This window comes from Rhea pennata, chromosome 31, assembly GCF_028389875.1.
Source record: "Rhea pennata isolate bPtePen1 chromosome 31, bPtePen1.pri, whole genome shotgun sequence".
Classification (NCBI taxonomy): domain Eukaryota; kingdom Metazoa; phylum Chordata; class Aves; order Rheiformes; family Rheidae; genus Rhea; species Rhea pennata.
The window spans coordinates 775,634-795,205 of NC_084693.1; the positions used below are offsets into that span (position 1 = coordinate 775,634).

At 67.0% G+C, this 19,572-nt stretch overlaps 6 protein-coding genes across 9 annotated transcripts; all 6 read left to right on the forward strand.

Annotated features, from left to right (window-relative positions):
• Window positions 1–2,545: 2,545 nt before the first annotated feature.
• LOC134152438 (protein S100-A4-like) lies at window positions 2,546–3,444 on the forward strand. 2 transcript variants are annotated; one of them, XM_062597797.1, is made up of 2 exons: window positions 2,546–2,754; window positions 3,280–3,444. In XM_062597797.1, exons 1-2 carry the CDS (start codon window positions 2,614–2,616, stop codon window positions 3,442–3,444), a joined length of 306 nt encoding a protein of 101 aa, XP_062453781.1. In that variant the 5' UTR covers window positions 2,546–2,613. The 2 variants fall into 2 exon arrangements, with proteins under 2 accessions (XP_062453781.1, XP_062453782.1); XM_062597798.1 differs by having other exon boundaries at window positions 3,283–3,444.
• Window positions 3,445–5,458: 2,014 nt separating this feature from the next.
• LOC134152436 (protein S100-A4-like) lies at window positions 5,459–6,439 on the forward strand. Of its 2 annotated transcripts, none has more exons than XM_062597795.1 (3): window positions 5,459–5,565; window positions 5,885–6,041; window positions 6,181–6,439. In XM_062597795.1, the coding sequence occupies exons 2-3, from the start codon at window positions 5,901–5,903 to the stop codon at window positions 6,343–6,345; spliced, it is 306 nt and encodes a 101-aa protein (XP_062453779.1). In that variant the 5' UTR covers window positions 5,459–5,565; window positions 5,885–5,900; the 3' UTR covers window positions 6,346–6,439. The 2 variants fall into 2 exon arrangements, with proteins under 2 accessions (XP_062453779.1, XP_062453780.1); XM_062597796.1 differs by lacking the exon at window positions 5,459–5,565 and adding an exon at window positions 5,637–5,727.
• A 551-nt stretch (window positions 6,440–6,990) lies between these two features.
• On the forward strand, window positions 6,991–7,853 carry LOC134152457 (protein S100-A6-like). Of its 2 annotated transcripts, XM_062597835.1 has the most exons (3): window positions 6,991–7,082; window positions 7,208–7,365; window positions 7,652–7,853. In XM_062597835.1, the coding sequence occupies exons 2-3, from the start codon at window positions 7,228–7,230 to the stop codon at window positions 7,793–7,795; spliced, it is 282 nt and encodes a 93-aa protein (XP_062453819.1). In that variant the 5' UTR covers window positions 6,991–7,082; window positions 7,208–7,227; the 3' UTR covers window positions 7,796–7,853. The 2 variants fall into 2 exon arrangements, with proteins under 2 accessions (XP_062453819.1, XP_062453818.1); XM_062597834.1 differs by lacking the exon at window positions 6,991–7,082 and having other exon boundaries at window positions 7,089–7,365.
• Window positions 7,854–9,867: 2,014 nt separating this feature from the next.
• On the forward strand, window positions 9,868–10,618 carry LOC134152455 (protein S100-A12-like). Its single transcript, XM_062597832.1, has 3 exons — window positions 9,868–9,893; window positions 10,014–10,176; window positions 10,415–10,618. Exons 2-3 carry the CDS (start codon window positions 10,024–10,026, stop codon window positions 10,616–10,618), a joined length of 357 nt encoding a protein of 118 aa, XP_062453816.1. The 5' UTR covers window positions 9,868–9,893; window positions 10,014–10,023.
• Window positions 10,619–13,192: 2,574 nt separating this feature from the next.
• On the forward strand, window positions 13,193–13,826 carry LOC134152456 (protein S100-A7-like). The gene is made up of 2 exons (XM_062597833.1): window positions 13,193–13,378; window positions 13,662–13,826. Exons 1-2 carry the CDS (start codon window positions 13,193–13,195, stop codon window positions 13,824–13,826), a joined length of 351 nt encoding a protein of 116 aa, XP_062453817.1.
• Window positions 13,827–15,303: 1,477 nt separating this feature from the next.
• LOC134152454 (protein MRP-126-like) lies at window positions 15,304–16,722 on the forward strand. Its single transcript, XM_062597831.1, has 3 exons — window positions 15,304–15,348; window positions 15,814–15,975; window positions 16,385–16,722. Exons 1-3 carry the CDS (start codon window positions 15,340–15,342, stop codon window positions 16,571–16,573), a joined length of 360 nt encoding a protein of 119 aa, XP_062453815.1. The 5' UTR covers window positions 15,304–15,339; the 3' UTR covers window positions 16,574–16,722.
• Window positions 16,723–19,572: the final 2,850 nt, after the last annotated feature.

A 19,572-nucleotide genomic window follows, 5' to 3' on the forward strand; every position in this document is an offset into this window, starting at 1 on the left:
CAGAGGAGGAGCGGGCGCCGCGGGAGCCCCCAGGCATCGCCCCGGCCCGAGGGGGCGGCGCGGCCCAGCCCCCTCGCCATCCCGCTCCCGGCCGCGGCCGCCCGGGGATTTTCCACTGGGAGGAGACTCCGGGGGCAGGAAGGGGTTTGCCAGGGCTCGGGCCAGGCCCCCATCCGCCTCGCCGCAGCCCCCTTGCTCCCGCCCTCCCGTCCGCCCTCCGCCGGCGGCTCCCCCGCGGTGCCCGCGCCGTCCCGGCCGGGCAGGGCCGCGGCTGAGTCACGCCGGAGGAATCCCGCTCCGCCGGTGCGGCGTGACCGTCCCCCCGCCCCGTGCACGCTCCCCGTGGGACCCAGGGCGCGGAGCCGCGGAGCTCCCCGCGCCCGGCGTGACCGTCCCCCCGCCCCATGCACGCTCCCCGTGGGACCCAGGGCGCGGAGCCGCGGAGCTCCCCGCGCCCGTTTCGCTCGAGGCTGCGCCCGTCGTTCCCCGCTCCGGGTGCCTGAGAAGGAGACGGGGCGTCAGCGGGGCGGCCGGGTGGAGAGCGCGCGCAGGCGGTTCGTGCGCCCGTGCGGAGCGCCCGTGCACGGTGCCGTGGTGTGTGGCTGTGGGGTGCATGGGGTGGGGAGCCCCTGAGCCCCGGGGTGCATGGTGTGGGGAGCCCCTCAGTGCCGCAGTGCACAGTGCAGGGAGCCCCTCAGCCCTGCGGAGCACGATGTGGGGAGCCCCTCAGCCTTGGGGTGCACAGCACGGGGAGCCCCTTAGTGCCATGGTGCAAGGTGCCCCTTCGCCCTATGGTATGGGGAGTCTCTCAGCCCCTCAGCACACAGCCCCTCAGTGCCATGGTTCCCCTTGGCCCCACAGTGTGGGGAGCCCCTGGGCCCTAGAGTGCACAGCACAGGGAGCCCCTTAGTGCCATGGTGCACGGTTCCCCTTGGCCCCACGGTATGGGGAGCCCCTCGACCCCATGGTGCACAGCACAGGGAGCCCCTTAGTGCCATGGTGCACGGTTCCCCTTGGCCCCACGGTGTGGGGAGCCCCATGGTGCACAGCACAGGGAGCCCCTTAGTGCCATGGTGCATGGTTCCCCTTGGCCCCACGGTGTGGGGAGCCCCATGGTGCACAGCACAGGGAGCCCCTTAGTGCCATGGTGCACGGTTCCCCTTGGCCCCACGGTATGGGGAGCCCCTCGACCCCATGGTGCACAGCACAGGGAGCCCCTTAGTGCCATGGTGCACGGTTCCCCTTGGCCCCACGGTATGGGGAGCCCATCGACCCCATGGTGCACAGCACAGGGAGCCCGTTAGCGCCATGGTGCATGGTTCCCCTTGGCCCCACGGTGTGGGGAGCCCCATGGTGCACAGCACAGGGAGCCCCTTAGTGCCATGGTGCATGGTTCCCCTTGGCCCCACGGTGTGGGGAGCCCCATGGTGCACAGCACAGGGAGCCCCTTAGCGCCATGGTGCACGGTTCCCCTTGGCCCCACGGTATGGGGAGCCCCTCGACCCTATGGTGCACAGCACAGGGAGCCCCTTAGCGCCATGGTGCATGGTTCCCCTTGGCCCCACGGTGTGGGGAGCCCCTCGACCCTATGGTGCACAGCACAGGGAGCCCCTTGGTGCCATGGTGCGCGGTGCCCCTCAGCCCCATGGGTGCATGGCGCGGGCAGCCCCTCAATAGAGCTGTTTTAGGATGCACCTTTCCCCGCAGACCCGGGAGCAGGGCTCGTCACCTGCCTGCAGCCTGGGGCAGCGGCAGTGGGGCAGGTGCCCGGCTCCCAGCAGTGCCCGGCTGCACCCCTGGGTGCTCCTCCCCAAAAGCCCTGAGGCGCTCCACGAGGAACGGCCGCAGGGCCCTGGGGACGAGCATGGGGCCGCCAGGCTCCGCGGCTGCTCCCAGTTTCGGGCGCCCAGCCCCTGGCTCCTGCCCCGCGTCCTGCCAGCATCGCCCCGGCTGCTGCCCACCCGAGCCCTGGTGCCGCGTCAGGCGCGTGGTGCCATGAGGGTTCGGAAGGGGCCCAGAGGTCCGGGCTCCCCGCAGGCTCTCTGGGTGCTGCATCCTCCAGAGAAGGAAATCACCCTTGCTCTGCAGTTGCCAGAGCTCGAATCGCCGGGCGGGAGCCCTCCCGCGACGCGCGGAGCCCCCGGGGTTGCCCTCCGGCTTGGATTTCTTTATACGAGTATTTACCCCAGCTACCTCCTCCTAAGCAAACAGCCTCGCGGCCGAGCAAACGCACGCGAGGGCTCGGCAGCGCCGCGGGCGGCTTCGCCGGCTCCTCCGCCCCCACGGCCCGGCCGCGACCACCGGCTGCCTGGGCCGCGCGGCGCCTGGGTGCCCGTTTGCACCGGCATCTCCCGAAACCGTCCGCCCTCGCTAACCGGATCACACGGCCCGCTAGGCAAAAATGAGGCGTGGGCGAAACCGCTGGCGCGGAGGCGCTGGGAAAGCCCGGGGGCTGCGCGGGGCAGCCCGCCCCGGGTGGCTATAAGTGCCCACGCGCCGCGCCGGCTGCAGCACCCGCCGCAGCCCCCGCCGTCGCGCCCGCCCCCGCGAGCCTGCCCCTCCGCGCGGCTCTGCTTCCCGGCGCAGCGCGGCTCTGCCCGGCAGGAGCTGGCGATGGCGACGTCCCTGGAGCAGGCGCTGACCGCCATGGTCTGCACCTTCCACAAGTACTCCGGCCGGGAAGGGGACAAGTACAAGCTGAGCAAGGCCGAGCTCAAGGAGCTGCTGAACAAGGAGCTGCCCGTCTTCGGGAGCGTAAGTGGCCGCGGCGCTCCGGCGGCGCTCCCTTTCCACCCGGGATAGCCGCGGGGGGAGGCCGGGAGGACCGCGGCAGCCCTGGCTCCGATGGGAGGGAAACTTGGCTCTTCTCAGGGCCACAAATCGTCATAGAAATATTTTGATTGGCAAAAAAAGTTGCATTCTGATTTCGTTTTTTTTATCTTCCCCCTTTTTCTTTGCACTTCCCCTTGTGGTTTCCCGCTTAAACTGGGAGGGGAGAGGTGAAACCTCCCAGCAGAGATTTTTTTTTTCCACCATTGAGTGCGACGTTTGCTCTAGCCGTGTCCAGAAAACACCCCCAGCCCATGGGGAAGGGACCCCCGAGCAGCGGGGGGCTCGGGAGCCCGGGCAGACGGCTGGGACCGCCGCGGGCACGGGTGGCACGGCGCTGCAGCTCTGCAGCCCCCAAAGCACGTCCTGCACCCCAAACTGGGGTGGGGTGGGGTGGTGTCCCCGGCCCCACTGACCCCCCCCCCCCCCCCCCGCTCTCCTCCTGTGCAGAAGCAAATGGACGAGGGAGAGTTCAGGAGGATCATGAACGACCTGGACCACAACAAGGACAGCGAGGTGGACTTCCAGGAGTTCGCCTGCTTCATGGCCTGCATCGCCATGGGCTTCAACGAGTTCTTCAAGGACTGCCCCTCCAAGCAGCCCCGCAAGAAGTGAGCCCCGAGCAGCCCCCAGCCCTCGGCACCGCCTCGCTGCCGGGCTCCTAATAAAAAAGCTTTGCACAGCCTCGAGCGCGTCTGCGAGGGGCTCCTCCGGAGCGAGCGCGGAGGCGGCGCTGGCGCCCGGGCCGTGCGCCTGGCCGGGTGACTCACGGCTTTCTCCAGCAGGTTCTTCCCTCCCCTCCCTGGGATTTTCCATGCTGCAGCTTGGAGCTGGGAGACGCTGCTGGAAAAAATTTGAGCAGAGCTGCTCAAAGCTGTTTCTGAGCAACGCACGCAGCCCTGCGGGAAGAGCCTTAGCACGCGCTTAACTCGAAACGCGTGGGCTTCTCGGAGCCCGGCTCGGCTCGGGGGGCCGAAGGTCACGGGGAGGAACCGGAGGGGAAACCGAGGCTTGCGCAGAGCACGAGGGCTGCAGCGTGCCCCAGGTGGGGGGCAGCCGTCCCCGGCGGCTGCAGGAGACCCTTCCCCACCACCCCCTCGGGGCGCGGACGAGCCCGTGCCGGGTGGGAGCCAGCCCCCAGCCCGCCTCGGCCTCCCCCAGGCACCGCGGGCAACGGCGGCGTCCGGGCCCGTCGCCCTGCGATACCGGCTGGGCAGGATGTGGCTCACCCCTCGCAGCCTCGTCTGCTGCCGGCAGGTCCGGGCTCGCCTGCGGGGAGCGTTGCAGCCGCTGCCGCTCGGGGGGCCGTGCGCGGCGGCCCCGAAGCCCTGGGGCCGGGAACGCCCCCGTGATGCTCCTGCCCCATGGCGCAGCTGAGCCCACCCCCCTGCAGAGCATCTCCCTGCTCCCCCAGCAGCAGCTCCAACCTCGTCCCACCTCCCTCCTGCTCCTCACGAAGGTGCCCGGCCCCCGGGAGCCTCTTCCCCTGCCCCAGGAATTCGCAGCAGCAGCTTGCGCCCGCTTCTTAACGAAGACGAGCACCAGGCTTGGGGGTTTTTTTGGCCTAAATGTCCCATAAAGACACTTTCACCCCTGGGGGGGGACCGATCCTGGCCACCTTGTGCAAGAGACACAGCCCCGGTCCTCACTGCCGCGCGCACAGCGTGGCTTTTCCCGCGGTCCCAACGGGTCCCCGCAGGACCCAGCGCTGCTCCGGGAGCCGGGAACCAGGGAAGGGCGGTGGGAGCCGGCTGGCGCGGGAGCCCGTGACTCACTTCCCCAGGGCGGGCAGCTCCGGGGACACGTGGCTTCCCCGGGGACACGGCTTCTCCCGGCTCCGGAGCCAGCTGGGACCCAGGGCGCTGGAGCCACCGTGTTCATAGCAGAAACCCCTGCCCGCGCCCGCGCCTCTCTTTTTCCTGTGGGGGTTTTCCCTGGTTTTCTCTCCCGAGTGGGGCACCGGGCTTGGCCCGGCTCGGGGCGGCTTTGCTGGCGGTGGCTTTCCCACGCGGCTCCGGGCCAGCGCCGAGGCTGCGCGGACGCTGGGCCAGCGCTCCGCTCCCCGGCGCGGCTCCGCAGGCAGCAGACAGCCGCAGCCGGCGGTCAGCGGTAGTTAAAAACTGAGGGAGAAGAAAGGAAATCGAACCCCAACACCACGAACAAACCCGCGGGAGTCTGCGCGGCCGGAGCAGGGATTACTGGCCTGGCTCAGTGGCACCCGGCTCAGCGCCTTTCCTGGCAGCGGGGGCTGAGCTGCCTCTGTTTTGGTTGTGATTTCCGTGGCTGAAGGAGGAATAAGCATTCGCGTGCAGCATGCGGGCGGCGATGGCTCGCTGCAAAGGCATCGGCGTTTCCCCCTGCGGAGGCACAGGGGGTGGCGTTTTCCTGGGATTTCCCGGGGCTCGGAGGCACTGCCGAAGCCCCCGTGCACGGCACCTCGCTCCGTGCCGCCCCTGGCCCTGGCCGTGCCCCCCGCATCCTCCTCGGCTGGTGTGCCCCCGCCCCGGGCCCAGATGTTGCTCTTTTTAACCCAAAGCAGGGCTGGGGAGGGGCCACGCTGGGGTTTCCTCTCTTCTCCTGCCAGCCAATGTCCGGACGGGCGCCGGAGCAGCATTGGCCCTCTCCATCCCCGTAGTGGGGGGGGGGGCATCCCGGCGGGGCTATAAATGCAGCGGCATCGCCCCTGCCCTGCTCCCACCCTGCCCTGCCTCCCCCGCGTGGTTTGTTGAGCTGCTGGTGAGTTGTTTTTTCCTACGACGCTCCAGCGTCCTTCTCCCCGCCGTTCCTCCAGATGCCGAGGCGGCTCCGCCGTCCTTCTCCCCGCTGGCTTTCCTCGGCGGCGCCCGGCCTGGCTGCCGGCGCGAGCGTGGCCCGGCGGGCGAATTCGGGAAGGAGATGGTGATGCATCCCCTGTGTGGGGCGGGTGGGGGGTGCCGGGCAGGAGCAGGGCCCTGGGGCGCTCTGCATGGGGGGCTGCGCCCGGGGGGCACCGCGGGCCCTGGTACAGGGTTTCCCCCACTCCGTCCTCACCCGCTCCGGCTGTTGGGGCCCGCAGAGTCGCCGGCGTGCCCATGGCTTGGCCGCTGGAGCAGGCGCTGGCCGTGATGGTCTCCACCTTCCACAAGTACTCGGGCAAGGAAGGCGACAAGTACAAGCTCAGCAAGCACGAGCTCAAGGAGCTGCTCACCAAGGAGCTGCCCAGCTTCATCAGTGTAAGCGTGGGGCTGGGCGCCGCGGGGGCCGGTGGCTGCTGGGGCCCTGCCGCCTCCCACGGGCGACGCCGGGCTCCCGGACGCCTGGGCCCTCAGTGCAACCCCCCCCCCCCATTTTCCCCATCTCTCCCCTCTGCAGAAACAAACCGATGAGGCCGGCTTCCAGAAGCTCATGAGCAACCTGGACAGCAACAAGGACAGCGAGGTGGACTTCCAGGAGTACGTGACCTTCCTGGCCTGCGCGGCCATGATGTGCAACGACTTCTTCCAGGGCTACACGGACAAGATGCCACGGAAGAAGTGAGCGCGGCCGGCTTGCCGCTCGCTGCCTCTCCCTCGCTGCTGTCACCCCCGCACCGTGTCCCTCAAATGGTTAAATAAAGCTTGTTTCAAACGAAGCCCTCTGCGAGCAGGTTTTCTGGGCTGGGGACGCGGGCTGGGACCCCGTCGCGTCCCCGCGTCCCTGCACGCTTCCACCTGCGGTTTGCAGGAGCAGGTGGTGCCGGACGGTGCCACTTTGGAGCTGGAGTTTGCTCCCGGGGAGCCGGAGCCGTGGGGCACCTCGCTCCCGCCAGCGCAGCTCGCGCGGGAGCCGAGCCCTGCGGCCCTGCTCGCCGGCGTGAGTCAGCCCGCCGTGCCGGCGGCGCCCTGCCCCGCGGCGCCCGGCCGCTCCCGGCCAGCGCCAACCTTCATCAGCCCGCGGGGCTCGCTGCGGGCTTTGCACCGGGATTCACGTCTGCGAACAGGGATAGCGGGGACGGGCCCTAATAGCTCAGGGGCCCAGCAGGTCCCCGGCCGCTGGAGGGGAGCGCGGCCCCGCGGTGCTCGGCGCTGCGCAGCGGCACAAGCGCGGCTGCGGCGGCGCCCCCCCCCACCCCCCCGAGCTGCCCCGGCCGCTGGGCCGGCCCGGCCCGGCCTCGCCCGGCGCGGGGATGGGCTCGTGGGCGGCCCCCGGCCCCCCCGTCGGGGGAGGGCCCGCGCCACGTCTATAAGAGCGAGGAGGAGCCGGGCGGCCCCGCCGCTGCCGCCCCGCTTCCCTCGGTAAGTGCCTTTCCATTTCCTCCCCCCAATCCGCCCCTTCCCCCCCGCCCCGGGGGGCTCCGGAGGTGCGGCCGAGCCCCTCCGGCTGTGCCCGGCCCCCGCTGAGCCCCGCAGCCGCCCCGCAGCCGCCCCACAGCCGCCAGCCATGGCCGCCCCCCTGGACCAGGCCATCGGGCTGCTCGTGTGCATTTTCCACAAGTACGCGGGGAAGGAGGGTGACAAGAGCACGCTGAGCAAGAGGGAGCTGAAGGAGCTCATCCAGAAGGAGCTGACCATCGGGCCGGTGAGTGCCGGCCGCCGCCGCCTCCTCCTCCTCCTCCTCCTCCTCCTGGCAGCGCCGGGGCCGCGCCGGGGCGGGCAGGGGCAGCCGTCGCGGCGGTCCCGGAGCCGTCCGGGCGCGGACGCCGGCGCTTTGCAAGGGGGCCGGGGCGAGCGCGGGGTCCCCACCCGCCGCCGGGGGCTGGGGGGGTCCCGGGCACCTCCCAGAGCCGCAGTGCACCTCGCCGCCGCGGCGGCCCCGACGTCGCCCCGCGGCCGCCAACAGCCCCGCGCTTTTCTCCGTGCTCCAGAAGCTGCAGGAAGCCGAGATCGTCGGGCTCATGGCAGACCTGGACCGCAACCAGGACCAGGAAGTGAACTTCCAGGAGTACGTCACCTTCCTGGGCGCCCTGGCCATGATCTACAACGAGGCGCTGCAGGAGTGCAAGAAGTAGAGCTGGGCTGCGCGGGGGCTCCCCGGCCGCCAATAAAATTCCTTTTTGTAACGTTTCACTACTGTGTTTGGAGTCGTTTTTGAATCCAAAATAAATTATAACCTCGTGGTTGTCATTCCACTCCGCTTTGGTGGCCTCGCCTCCGCAGAGGCCCCGGGCAGGGACGGACACCCGGAGCGGGAGGGACCTGGCAGAGGGGGCGGCATGGAGGTGCGGAGCCCCAAGCGGGAGGGATGGGGTGGACGGCTAGCGAGGGGCTGGCAGAGCAGCAGCCCGGGCTCGTGTCCCAAAAGGCCTGATCCATCCGGGTGCTGGCGATGCCCTGCCCCTTCCCGGGACGTAGGGATGCAGTTCCCGGTCTGGGCTGCGTGGGGTGCCAGGAGGGGGTCTGGGGGGCCTCGGGAGCAGAGTCTGTTGTGGGGCAAGGAGGGGATCTGATGGGGTTGATTTACAGCTGGAGAACTGGGAAAACTTTCCCAGCTCTGCGTGCCCTTCCTGCTCCCGCGGAGGCTGCAGGGGCTGGGTCGGAAGCCCCAGCAGCCGGGATGCAACCGACACCCAGTCATCCCCATTGGCATCAGGAAGCAAAACCTCTCCGCCTTCCCCCTCTCCCCCCCCAACCCGGGGAAAGCCCTGGTGACATCCTGGCATAGAGAATCCGGGATGAAGGGGATCCTCCTCCTCCTCCTCCCTCCCTCCCTGCCCCGCAGCTGCCTTTCAAGTTCTGGTTCCTCTTTTGTGCCTGCTCTGTGATTTTTTGCATGTCGGAGACTGGAATGACTGTGGAAATGGGGCAGCTTTCACGGGTACCCCGGGCTGCCCCCATGCATCCGGATCCGCACCCTGGTCGCTGCCTTCCCGCCTTGCCCTCGGGCCACACCGGTGCAAAAGGCCGGTGCCAGAGTTGGGAATGCTGCGGCTGGGCCTGGAGCAGGGCCCATGCCGGGAGCTCCCGGCACGCCCAGGCACCCCATGTGCCCGGCACATCCGACGGCAGATGGCAGCACCAAGACCAGCGGCGGCACACGCGTCCGTTCACGCCTGTGTGGCAGCGCGCACGTCCCCTTTCGCACATCCGAAGACAGCGCACATGCGTCCGTTCGCGCCTGCCCAGCCCCTGCACCCACGTCCCTTCCCGGTTCCTCCCTGGCAGCCTGCCTGGCAGCCAAGTGCCCGCGGATGCCGGAGCTGGCTCCAAGATGCCACCGCGGGCACGTCCCCCGGCTGGCTCCTTCCCACCCCTTCCAGGACGAGGCTGCACGGCAAGGACAGGGCTGGCATCACGGCGGAGGTGACAGCGCCTGCAATGTCGCTCTGCACGGCAAATCGCTGCTGGGGGTGGAAAGGTTCCTCCAAGAGCCCCGGCCGAGCCCCCTCCCACACTGGCTGCCCATGTGCCTGTCGGAGCTGCACCGGGCCAGCAGCGGGATCCCATGGTGGGAATGGGGAGGCAGCTGCCTGTGCCCTCGGTTTCCATCAGGCAGCAACAACGGGTGCTGGGAACCCCGGATGGGCGTCCGGCTGATCACCGGCACACGGACGTGCCCTGATTGGCACCGTCTTGCTTGGTCCCATGGAGGAGTTGTGGAGAAAGCGCTGCTGCACAGTGCTGGCCGGTGGCTGGGAGCATCACCCCAGAGGCATGAGCCCCATCGCCCCGGCGGCCAGCAGCGGGCCAGGCGCGGAGCACACAACGCTTCCCGGTGGGAAACCCCACTCCCGCAAAGCGCGCCCGTCCTCAGCTCCCCAAGCAGGATGGGCCCCGCCGCCAGCGCGGCTCCCCCAGGTCTCTGTCTTTGCGTTTCCTTGTTTTGCCCTGATGAGTTTCGTGCTTCCTGCAGTACCTCCCTCGCTAAGTTGCGGGAAAAATCGCTTCCCGGAGCCAGGCTACAAATTGCCGGCTGGGCGTGCTGCGTGCCGCGCCGCCTTGCACAACCGCCGGCGTTATCGCCCTGCGGGAAATTTGAGGGTGTCACAGATCGTAGCTCAGGGAGAGTATAAAAGCCAGGTCTCCCGCGCCGCGCAGTCACCGCTCCTGCCGGCAGCTCTCGGTGCACCGCCGTCTCCGCACACCTCCCCGCGCTGCACCGCGCCGAGGGTAAGTAGGTCCCTGGCGCCAAGCACCAGCCGCTCGCTGCTCCTGGCCCGGGACGCGCAGAGCGCGGGGGCCGCCGCTCCTCCGGCCCCTCCGAGCGCTTTGCTGCCTTCTCCTCCCCAGGCACAGCAAGATGAAGACCGACCTGGAGCTCGCCTTGGAGTGCGCCATCAACATCTACCACCAGTACGCCGTCAAGAAGCCCCTGGACGACTACCTGGACAGCGGGGAGTTCAGGGCGCTGCTGACGGAGAGCGCCCAGCCCTTCCTCGCCAACACCAAGCCGGTAGGAGCCGAGTGCGGCAGGCCACCGCCGGGCACGAGCTCCCTGGGGCCGCCGGCTCCTGGGTGCACGCGGAGCCCGAGAGGTGCCCCAGGGCCGGCGGATCGCTAGGGCTTTCGTGAGACCGCGCAAGCTGCGCAGCAGCCTCCCGCGCCGGTGAGGGCTGGCGGGGTGCCTGCGCGGCGATCCCGCGCCCCGCCGTGCTTCAGCCTGGCTCTTTTTTGGGTTTCTCCTACTGCAGCCTGGCCTGGACGTCAATGTCTACATCGACCAGCTCTTTGCCAAAGCTGACCGCAACCGTGACGGTCGCCTGAAGTTCACCGAGTTCCTGACCACGTTGACTCTCATAGTCATTGAAGCCCATAAGAGGTCCCACCAGCATCCTGATGAGCCTGGCCATGGCCATGTCCATGGCCAAGTCCATGGCCATGACCACGGCCACTGAAGCAGTTCCCGGGGTGACCGTGCCCGCGGGCTTGTGCTCTTCCCACTCTGTTGTTTGCTTCTGCTGTCGGTATTGAAATAAAATTTCTTTCTCCAAGCACCAAACACATCTGTGTCCTGCTGTCTCCAGGGGGAGGGGGAGAAGGCACTGTGCACCTCGCCCCAGCCCATGGAGCCTTCCCCTTCATGCAGGGAAGGGAAGGCGGCCGAGGGGGACCCTGCTCCCCGCAGAGCCAGGGTACCCTGTCCCACCACTGCCGTGTCTCCTCGCGGAGCAAGGACCATGGTGCTCTGATGGGGAGGGTTTGCACGGGGGCCGGGTGCAGGTTGTTGGGGATGGGGACACACTTGCAAGCCCCGTGGCGGACGGGATGCCCAGGCGGAGGGGAGGCTCTCTGCCCCTGGGGGGTTGCCAGCCACCCAAGTGGGAAAGCCGCAGCCCAGGAGGGTCTGTCGCTGGCCAAAACCAGGAGCCCAATCTGCGAGACGCTGCGGCATGAAAGCAAGCGCGGGGCTCATGCAAGGTTATTTGCTCCCGGTGACCTGCCTCTCCGCATTTTACCACCGGGAAGCAGCTCTCTCCCCACAGGGAAACCTCAGGATCCCCCCACCTCCTTGTGGGAACGGGCATCCTGCCTGCGCGAGGCACCTTCCCGGTGGGCAGCGGCACCATTGGGTGGGGGTGGGCCCCAGGGCTGGGGCCATTTGGGCATCGCTCCCCTCGCCACAGGCCCCAGATGCCGGCGGAGGGGAGTGTGGCCCCACATGCCAGCCGGCCGCCCACGCTGCAGTGGGAAGGTGCTGGTGCAGAGGCTGTCAGGCAAAGAGCCCCGGCTGCGGCTTTGCAAGCCCAGCTGAGGAATGAGGATGCAATTTTGGATTCCCGACAGTCCCTGACGAAAAGAGGAGATGATGAGTCAGGGAAACCAGGACAAAGCTCATGCAACAGACTTTCGTGCTCCCCTGGGGACTTGTGGAAGCACCCTCAAAACAGGAATGGTGACCCTCTCGTTTTTCTTTGTCCCTACCCTCTTTCTGAAACCTATTGTGTTATTTTCATATCTCTTTGGTGTCTTTATCATTCTTTCAATACCTGTTCTGCTTCCAGTAATGTCCTGCAAGACCGGCGGCATTGACTTGCTGTTGCAAAACTCTTGCTAGGTAACATGGCCACAAGGACCCCAGCAGCAGGTTTTCTTCTTGTTTGGAGCCTAGTTTCCTCTGCAATGCTTCCAGAGCAAAAGGGAACCAAGTGCCACAAGCAATGTGCTAGAAAATCACCTGGGGAAAGTAACTGATTGAAAGGCAGATAAGCCTTCACGGTTGCTGGTGCTGCAAGAGCAGCAGCAGGATAAAGCCATCCGCGCATCTCCCCAGCGCAGCCCGCCGCCCTTCAAGGCCAGAGAGGACAAAAATTCTGAGAATGTTACAAAACCTGCAAAGTTTAGCAAGTCTTGTCCAAACACACTTGCTCATTTTGAGGTTACAAAAGCACGTCCAGCGTTTCCCGCAGTCCACGGGCGACGGGGCGTGCCTGGCCCGCGCCCCTCCGAGAGGGCGGCGGGCGCGAGCGAGCGGAGCCGCTCCGCGGCCCGGCGGGTGCTACCAGGAACTAGGTGCAGCGGGCTAAGCCAGGGAGGGGTTCGTAATCTCCCACCGGTAATTTCCAGGTACGGGAAATGCTAACTCAAGCTGCTGCTTGCCGCAGGTGTGTCATGCTCGCTGATGAAAGAGGCCTCAGAGGTGTATAAAAGGGCAGCCCAGGCTCTTGGGTCCCTGCAGCTGACCTGTCCTCTGCAAACTCTCCTTGAGACCAGGGTAAGTGACTTTGCAAAGCCTCTTGCACTCGCTAGAGGATGAGGGAGAAGCAGTTTTGCGTATCAGGCCATGGTGTGCCTGTTTTTGTCTCAGGGCTGCGCTTCCCATCTAGGGGGAGGAGGCGGTTTTGGCTTCAACAAGGCTTTTTGCCATTAAAAAACAGTGGTGTTTCCATGCTGGGTCTCGTGGAGGTGCCGGTGCTGCTGCCGGTGAGGCGAGCGCCCTTCGCGGGTGCCACCTGCGCGGTGACACCCAGCCCGGGGCTCCCTGCGCGCGCGTCCCCGGCACGGGAGAGTTTCCAGCCCAAAGGGACGGGAGAGACGGAGATGCGCAGAGCCTGTCCCGAGCCGCCTTCGCTCCCTTAACTTCCAGCCGCCCCTGCTGCCAGTGGCACATTGTAGATGTACGACTGCAGCCCGGCGGGTTTGTCCAACTTGCCTGTAAAATGCCTCCAGGTTAGCAGGAATAAGCCGCTTCTTGGGTGAAACTAAAATTAGAGGCGGCTGAGCGAAGCCATAAAACAGCGATATTTCCAAACTGCTCATTATGCACTTGGCATCGAGCTGCTAACGGCTCGCGGGTGCTGCCGGCGGGAAGCGGGGGAATGCTCCAGCCCCCGGCAGCGGCTCGGCGGCCGCTGCGGGGAGGGGATCCACCCCGGCGGGTGCCTGGGGCCGGAGCGCCCACCTGGGGAAGGGGCTTCGCTCCGCACCCGACAGCCGCGAGGTTTCTGCGCAGGTATCCCGAGCGCCCAGCCATGTCCGCCAGCACCCTTTCCCAGCCCCGGCAATTCCCGGGAAACTGCACTCTGGAGGCGGCCCTGAAAGGCATCGTGGACGTCTACCACCGCTACAGCATCAGGGAGGGGGAGCTCGACCTGCTCAGCTACAACGACTTCCAGACGCTGCTGACCGAGCAGGCGCCCACCTTCCTGGCGGCCTGCGTGAGTGCGGGGCTGGGGCAGCGGCACGCGTCCCCGCGGGGCGACTGCGGCCGGCTCCGTGCCCCGAAGCAGCGCGTCCGTGCTGGCGCGCGTGCGTGCTGCCGAGGGCGCCCGGGTGGGAGCATCCCCGCACGGGGGGCTGTTCAGGAGCCAACTGCAAAGTTCAGGGGCTCCCAAACGCGCTTCCCCGGGCGCGCGAGAGCGCAGCCGGCTTGGCTCCCACCGGCGGGTCCGCGGCCTGGGGGGAGGCCGGCTAACGCGTCCCTGTTCCCCCCCCTTGCAGAACAGGAACCAGCGCGACTACCTGAAAAAACTCTTCCATGAGACTGACATCAACAAGGACCGCCAGCTGAGCTTCGAGGAGTTCTGCATCGTCCTGGCCAAGGTGACCGACGACGCCCACCGCATCACCCACGGGAGCCAGCGCTGCGGGCCGGAGGCGGACTGAGCCCGGCAGCGCTCGACCCGCGCCGGAAACCCCGACCGGCCCCGCTTCCGAGGGACCCGGCCTCCCGCTGCTGCCTGTCGGCTTCGATCTCTCCCGCTCACGAGACAATAAAGCATCTGCTGGAGTTCACCGAGTCCTTCCTGCTCCGGCGCTTCCCTCCGCATCCGTCCCCCCGGGGTGCGGGAGGGTGGGGGAGACGTGCAGAGGGCTCGTCCTCGCCCTGCTTTTCCCTCGTCCACACCAAGCGTCTCTCGGGCACAGTCACCCGTGGGCAGGGAGAGGCGTTAATCCCCACGAGGACGAGCCCCGTGGTGCTTAGCGAGGTCTGCGTGCAGCTTTTCCTGTGCAGAGAAAGAGTTTCCACCCCGTGGGAAACTGAGATTTCAAACTCTTCCCCCCTGGATCCCTGTGAAAACTCAAAACACAGTTTTCCATGAGGCCAAGCTCCTGGGAATGCTCCCTCCCGCCTCCATCCCTTGCTGGCCAGGGAGCGCGTTTCCCATTTTGGGGGTTACCAGCAGTAAAACATTCTGGCCCCAGAGCTGCAGTGGGGCTGGCTGTGGGGCACTGGGGCCCCCGTTCCACGGGGGTCTGCAGAGCCCCGTCCCGTCCCCTGCCCGGGGCAGCGCCGCTCCGTCTCCGGGACGCTTGGGTGACACGAGCTGCAGCTTCCTGAAATTGCCACAGAGCTCCGCGACGGGGCCCGAAGCGCCGTTGCAAAACGCCCCGTCCCGTCCCGGGCGCCCGTGTCCCGAACGGCGGCCGGGCTGCACGGGGCGGCCGAGCCGGCAGGCGGGGCGCTTCAATAAAACGGCTGGAAATTCTTGTTTTTCTCTTGATGCGAGCCGCTCGGAGCCGAGCCGTCCGCAGTGGCTCTCCGCAGCGCCGAGACGGGCGAGCGGCCGCGCGGAGCCGGGGCGCTGCCTTTTTGCAGGGTAAAAATACACCTTTTGGCCCCACCTGGCCTCTGTGGTTTGGAGGAACACCTTGGGTGGGGAAAACCCGACTTTGGCGCCGGCCGCCGCTACCTCCCGGAGCTGCGGCGGCGTTCCTGGAGCCCGGCCAGCCTGGGAACTGCCCCGCACCACTCGCGCTTCGACCAGCTGGCGGCAAGCAGCAGAAACAGGGAGGTGACCCGCAGGTCCCCTTGGCTTCGTGGCGTGAAAAGCACCCCCAAAATCAGAGCGAGAGAAAACGGGCCAAATTACAGCAGCGGCTGAGGGGATCCGTGCCGGGAGGTGGCACGATTGCAGCCCGGCCACCTCCCGCCGGGCAGCGGTGACGTCCGCCGGGCCGTGACACACCGACGTTGCGGGAAAAGCCGCAGAGACCCCTTTTAAGGAACTACCTCCAGGCCTTAAGCAACGCACGAGTGTGTCGTGACCATGGACTGGAACTGGATGAAACAGAGACGTTTCACAAGCGGGTCACGGCGCGGCCAGCCAGGCTATAAAAGCTGCCGCTCTGCGGGCGTCTCCGCTGCAGCCCGAGTCCGTCTCGCCGCTTCGTCAACATGAGCCAGGTGAGTCCAAGGGCTGCTGGCCGCGGCGGTCTCGGCGCTCTTTCCTGGGAGCGCGCAGGCAGCCGATCGCGCGCTCGGCACCTGCATCTCTGCTCAGGTTTTTTCCGAGCCTCCAGCTATGCTGGCGGCTCCGTCCGCGCCCGTTTGGCTGGAGGCTCTTCCCAACGGGCCCTGCCTGGCAGAAGGCACGTTCGGAAAAGCAGCTCTCGGACGCTTCCTGTAGCTGCACATCCCGGGGCAGATGCAGGCTAGGACCGTGGAGCCCTGCAGCCTCCCTCGGCCCCGAGGCCAGGGCACACCAAAGCAAACGGCTCAGATCCGTCCTGCCAGCAGCACGACTGTAAATAAAGCCAGGCTGCCCGGCGCAGCGCCGGCGGTTTGCTGCAGCCTTGCTGGTTTACATCGGCAGACCTTCCCGGCTCTCGGGGCTCCTCAAGCTATCCCGCGTAATCCTTCTCCTTCCAGACCTGTCAGACGCCCCAGGGACGGCTCTCCGACCTGGAAACCTCCATCGATACCATCATCGATGTCTTCCACCAGTATTCGAGGCGGGAGGGGGACAAAGATACCCTGACCAAAGGGGAGCTGAAGCTCCTCATCGAGAAGCAGCTCGTGAACTACCTGAAGGTGAGCGGCAGCGCCGGGCACGCGTGCCCCGCACGGGGAGGGAACGGGCTGCGCCGCTGCTCACCAAATGCGCCGGGCCGGCGGCCCCGACCGGCGCGAGCCCCGGCGCGGTGCTCGGGGCCCACGGGACGGGGCAGAGCCGCGCAGCGCCGGCGGCTGCCCGCGCCGTTAACGAAGCAGGGCTCGAATTGCCCAGCTGCTGCTTTGCCACCCAGACGTGCAGGCGTCGGAGCTGAAGGGGGATGCTCGTTTTGTCACAGCCCGAAGCAGAGGGTGAAGCTTTTCTAAGCTGTCTCCAAGCAGAGAGGCACAGCAAAAGCAGTTCATGGCTGATGGTGTGGGGGGCCTTTGAGCAGGACCCAGCTGTGACTGATGGGGTTTCACCCTCCCTCTGGCCCTTCCTTTGCAGCATGTGAAGAACCAGGTCTCCGTCGACCAGATCTTCAAGGACCTGGACATCAACAAGGACCATCAGCTCAGCTTTGGTGAGGTGATGCTCCTCATCATCAAGGTGACCATCGCCACCCATGAGCACCTCCACTTCTGTGAGGACCAGCAGCAGCAGCACCACCACCACCACCACCAGCACAACCATTGAGATGGGTCGCGCTTGCCGGCACCCGCCGAGCCGCAAACCTGGGCTGCTCCCACCACCCCGCTCCGCCTCCCCACTCCCTCCTTCCCTCCTCTCGGTCTGATGGTTTTGCCGCTGATGAATAAAGATTTGCTCTGAGGCTGTCAAAGCTATTCTGTGCGTCTGCATGGTTTTTCCCCTCAAGGCAAAAGACCTGCACCTCCTCCCCCCCCCATGGTTTAAATTGAGCAAATTGAGGCTTGATATAGGATGTGGTTTTCTAAGGGCAAGGTGGGAGCTTGGGGACAGCGAGTGAGGGAGGAGCAGGGCTGCTCACGGGGGCACCCGCAGCGCAAGCCTCTGTCCTGGGAGATGGGATAACTGGAAGTGCAGAGACCTCCCCAAACCACGACCTCGTTTCGGGCTGGAAGCCTCCTCCCAGCGCGCTTCGCCCTGCGGAGAGGAAGCGCGGGCGGCACCTCGCTGCCGCCGCTTCTGCCGAGCCTGGCCCGGACCCAGGGAAAACTGCCAAAGCTCTTACCCTGGCCAGGCAGTGCTTTTTAATACGGGTCGGATGAAGCAGGAACAAGAGACCCAAGCGCTCGCTTGGGGCGGTGGGTGGGCAGCACCGCGGGTACCACGTGCTGGCCAGCGCCTGCCGGGCTGCGGCGGCCGGGACGTGGCACGTCTTGGGGCCGGATGGCCTTACGAAGCCCAGCTTTCGGGAAGGGGCAGCGCCGGGCCGGAGGACGTCCCGGCTGCCGATGCGCAGAGGTGTTCTCGACGAGGAAAAAGGAACAGTTGTGATTTCCCAAGGGTGAGTCAAAATCCTGAAATCGCCCCGTCTGTGAAGAAACTCGCTGCAAACTTCCCAAAAGCGGTGGCGCTGAAGCAAGCGGCCCCGTTTCGCAGGAGACCGCCGCAGGCTTGCTTCACGGCGGCCACGGGGTTGCTTCAGCTTCCTTCGGAGGCGATTTTGACACACGGAGTGTCTCAAACGCCTTCGCACGGGGGAAGGGGCCGCGCGGCGGCCACGCGCCTGCATCCCGCGGCGGAGCGGCTCCCGGAGGGCGCTTGGTCTCCCCTCGCAGGGGCTGAGCACGCACCAAGCCGCGCACATCCGCGAGTTGTCCCAGGCTCCTTCTGCCGGGATAAAGGTGGAAAGCAGCCCCGAAGCTCACGGTGCTGATGCCGAGGCAGCGGGCAGCAAACACGCCACGCAAGGCGCACGTGGCAGTCCGCACCCGCGGGGCTGAGCGAGCGGGGGCGACCCCGGGTCCTCGTGCGGCCCCCACGTGTATCCCCCGGCCAAGCTCTCCACTGGAGCGGTGCCCAAGGCAATGCACGCAGGAAGGTGCCGGACCCGCTGCTGTCGACGCTCGGCAGCCCCCAGCCAGGATCGGCCCCGCCAGCCGAGGACGAGGCGGCTGCGAGCGCCTTGCCGCCGACGGGGCTGCTCCCAGCCCTCGCAGCTCTGCTGGCAAACCCGACCTTCCCCGGTGCTGCTGCGTTTTTCCACCTCTCTGACTCACGAGGGCAGCAAAAGCAAGAGGCAGCTCCACGCGCAGCGCACAGGAGCGAGGTGGAGGCAGGCAAACGCACGAGGCGCCCTCGGGGGTGCCGAACCCCTCACCGTCGTGCCTGGGCATCGCCCCAGCGGGGCGGTGAGGGGCTCGGTGCCTGCCTCCGCACCCCCTCCAAGCAGCGGGGCCCTGCTGCAGGCACAGGCCAGGTCTCCTGCTTGCCCCACAGCTGGGGATGCCCATGCATCCCCCTGCCTGCCCCTCACCCTTGCAAAATGCCCTTAGGGCAGCTCCACAGACCTCCTCTCCAAGCCCTCCAACTGGGTCAGTGCAAGAACCACCCCAGCCCATGGTGCTGGGCTTTATGAACTGTCCCCAAACGAGGGGATGGGATCCAGCTGGGCCAAGCTGGGCCCACACCTGGGACGCACCCGGCACCTGCCTTGCTGCAGCGCTGCAAGTGCCCCGGCCTGGCTCACTGCCAGCAAACCTGCGCTCAGCGAGCCGAGCCCGAGCTGGCGGCCTTGGCGGCCGACACAGCTGTGCTGGCACCGCGGTGGCTGGCGGGGAGTAGGCGCTGGAAGAAAATTGTTGGGAATGATTCAGGGCAATTTTCCTCCTAACTGCCCTCGTTCCCCACGCAGACGGGCACTAATCCGGGCGGCGGGGCAGGAGTCTGGCCGTCGCGGGTGCAGTTGCGATGTGCCACCGTCCTGGGGTTGTTGAGTCGCCTGAGCCCGCGCCGGCACCGGTGTGCCCTGCCCGGCCACGCTCGCCCGCCAGCACGTGCCATAGGCAGCACCGAATTTGTCAGGTTTTCCTGCCTGAGCTGGGGTTAAAAAAGAAAAAAACCCCAAACTCTGCAGATGGGTGAAACTGAACACCGTGCATTTGATTTTTCACACCTTCAGTTTACAGCCTGGACTGACCCTCCCTTCCAGCCCCTCGGCTTGCGCTCGCGGCTGGGGCTCCCCGCTCCAGCCCCGCTCCGGTCCCACTCCAGCCCCGCGGGGAGCGGAGCCCCGCGCTGACCCACATTCGCCTTTCCCACGGAGAAACACCCTCCCAGGGAGGTCCTCCGGGGAAGCGTAGTAACGCGGAGAGGCAGCTGGAGAACAGGACTGGCCGGAAGAAATCCTCGCCCTCCGCCTACTCGCTGGCAGCCGCCGCCGAGCTCGCGCGGAGCTGCTCCGGCCAGCCCGATTTGCGCCCGCCGGCCGGCTGATGCAGGTGAGCAGGGGGAGTCTCCCCCGTCTCTTTCTGTGCTTGAAACGAGCTTTTACGTTTCCAGCGCCGTTCTGCAATCGCTGCTCTCCAGCCAGGCTCGGGGGGCAGGGAGCAAAGGCACAAGCTCGGGGTTAAACCGCCCAGACTCCCTTACACCGGCGCCGGGAGCTGATTCATTAAACCCATCGAGTGTCTGCGGTGGCTTCGGGGACGAAGCTCCTTCTAATTTAGGCACCTCCGTGGGGAGAAAGTGCAGGAAAGGGGTGAGCTCAG

What these genes read in the sequence shown, in the direction of transcription:
- LOC134152456 (XM_062597833.1), top strand. Translation starts at nt 13,193, where the DNA reads ATGTCCGCCAGCACCCTTTCCCAGCCCCGGCAATTCCCGGGAAACTGC. An exon ending in CCACCTTCCTGGCGGCCTGC is followed by an intron (nt 13,379 to 13,661) that starts GTGAGTGCGGGG and finishes CCCCCCTTGCAG; the next exon opens with AACAGGAACCAGCGCGACTA.
- LOC134152438 (XM_062597797.1), top strand. Translation starts at nt 2,614, where the DNA reads ATGGCGACGTCCCTGGAGCAGGCGCTGACCGCCATGGTCTGCACCTTC. An exon ending in AGCTGCCCGTCTTCGGGAGC is followed by an intron (nt 2,755 to 3,279) that starts GTAAGTGGCCGC and finishes CCTCCTGTGCAG; the next exon opens with AAGCAAATGGACGAGGGAGA.
- LOC134152457 (XM_062597835.1), top strand. Translation starts at nt 7,228, where the DNA reads ATGGCCGCCCCCCTGGACCAGGCCATCGGGCTGCTCGTGTGCATTTTC. An exon ending in AGGAGCTGACCATCGGGCCG is followed by an intron (nt 7,366 to 7,651) that starts GTGAGTGCCGGC and finishes TCCGTGCTCCAG; the next exon opens with AAGCTGCAGGAAGCCGAGAT.
- LOC134152455 (XM_062597832.1), top strand. Translation starts at nt 10,024, where the DNA reads ATGAAGACCGACCTGGAGCTCGCCTTGGAGTGCGCCATCAACATCTAC. An exon ending in TCCTCGCCAACACCAAGCCG is followed by an intron (nt 10,177 to 10,414) that starts GTAGGAGCCGAG and finishes CTCCTACTGCAG; the next exon opens with CCTGGCCTGGACGTCAATGT.
- LOC134152436 (XM_062597795.1), top strand. Translation starts at nt 5,901, where the DNA reads ATGGCTTGGCCGCTGGAGCAGGCGCTGGCCGTGATGGTCTCCACCTTC. An exon ending in AGCTGCCCAGCTTCATCAGT is followed by an intron (nt 6,042 to 6,180) that starts GTAAGCGTGGGG and finishes TCCCCTCTGCAG; the next exon opens with AAACAAACCGATGAGGCCGG.
- LOC134152454 (XM_062597831.1), top strand. An exon ending in AGCTCGTGAACTACCTGAAG is followed by an intron (nt 15,976 to 16,384) that starts GTGAGCGGCAGC and finishes CTTCCTTTGCAG; the next exon opens with CATGTGAAGAACCAGGTCTC.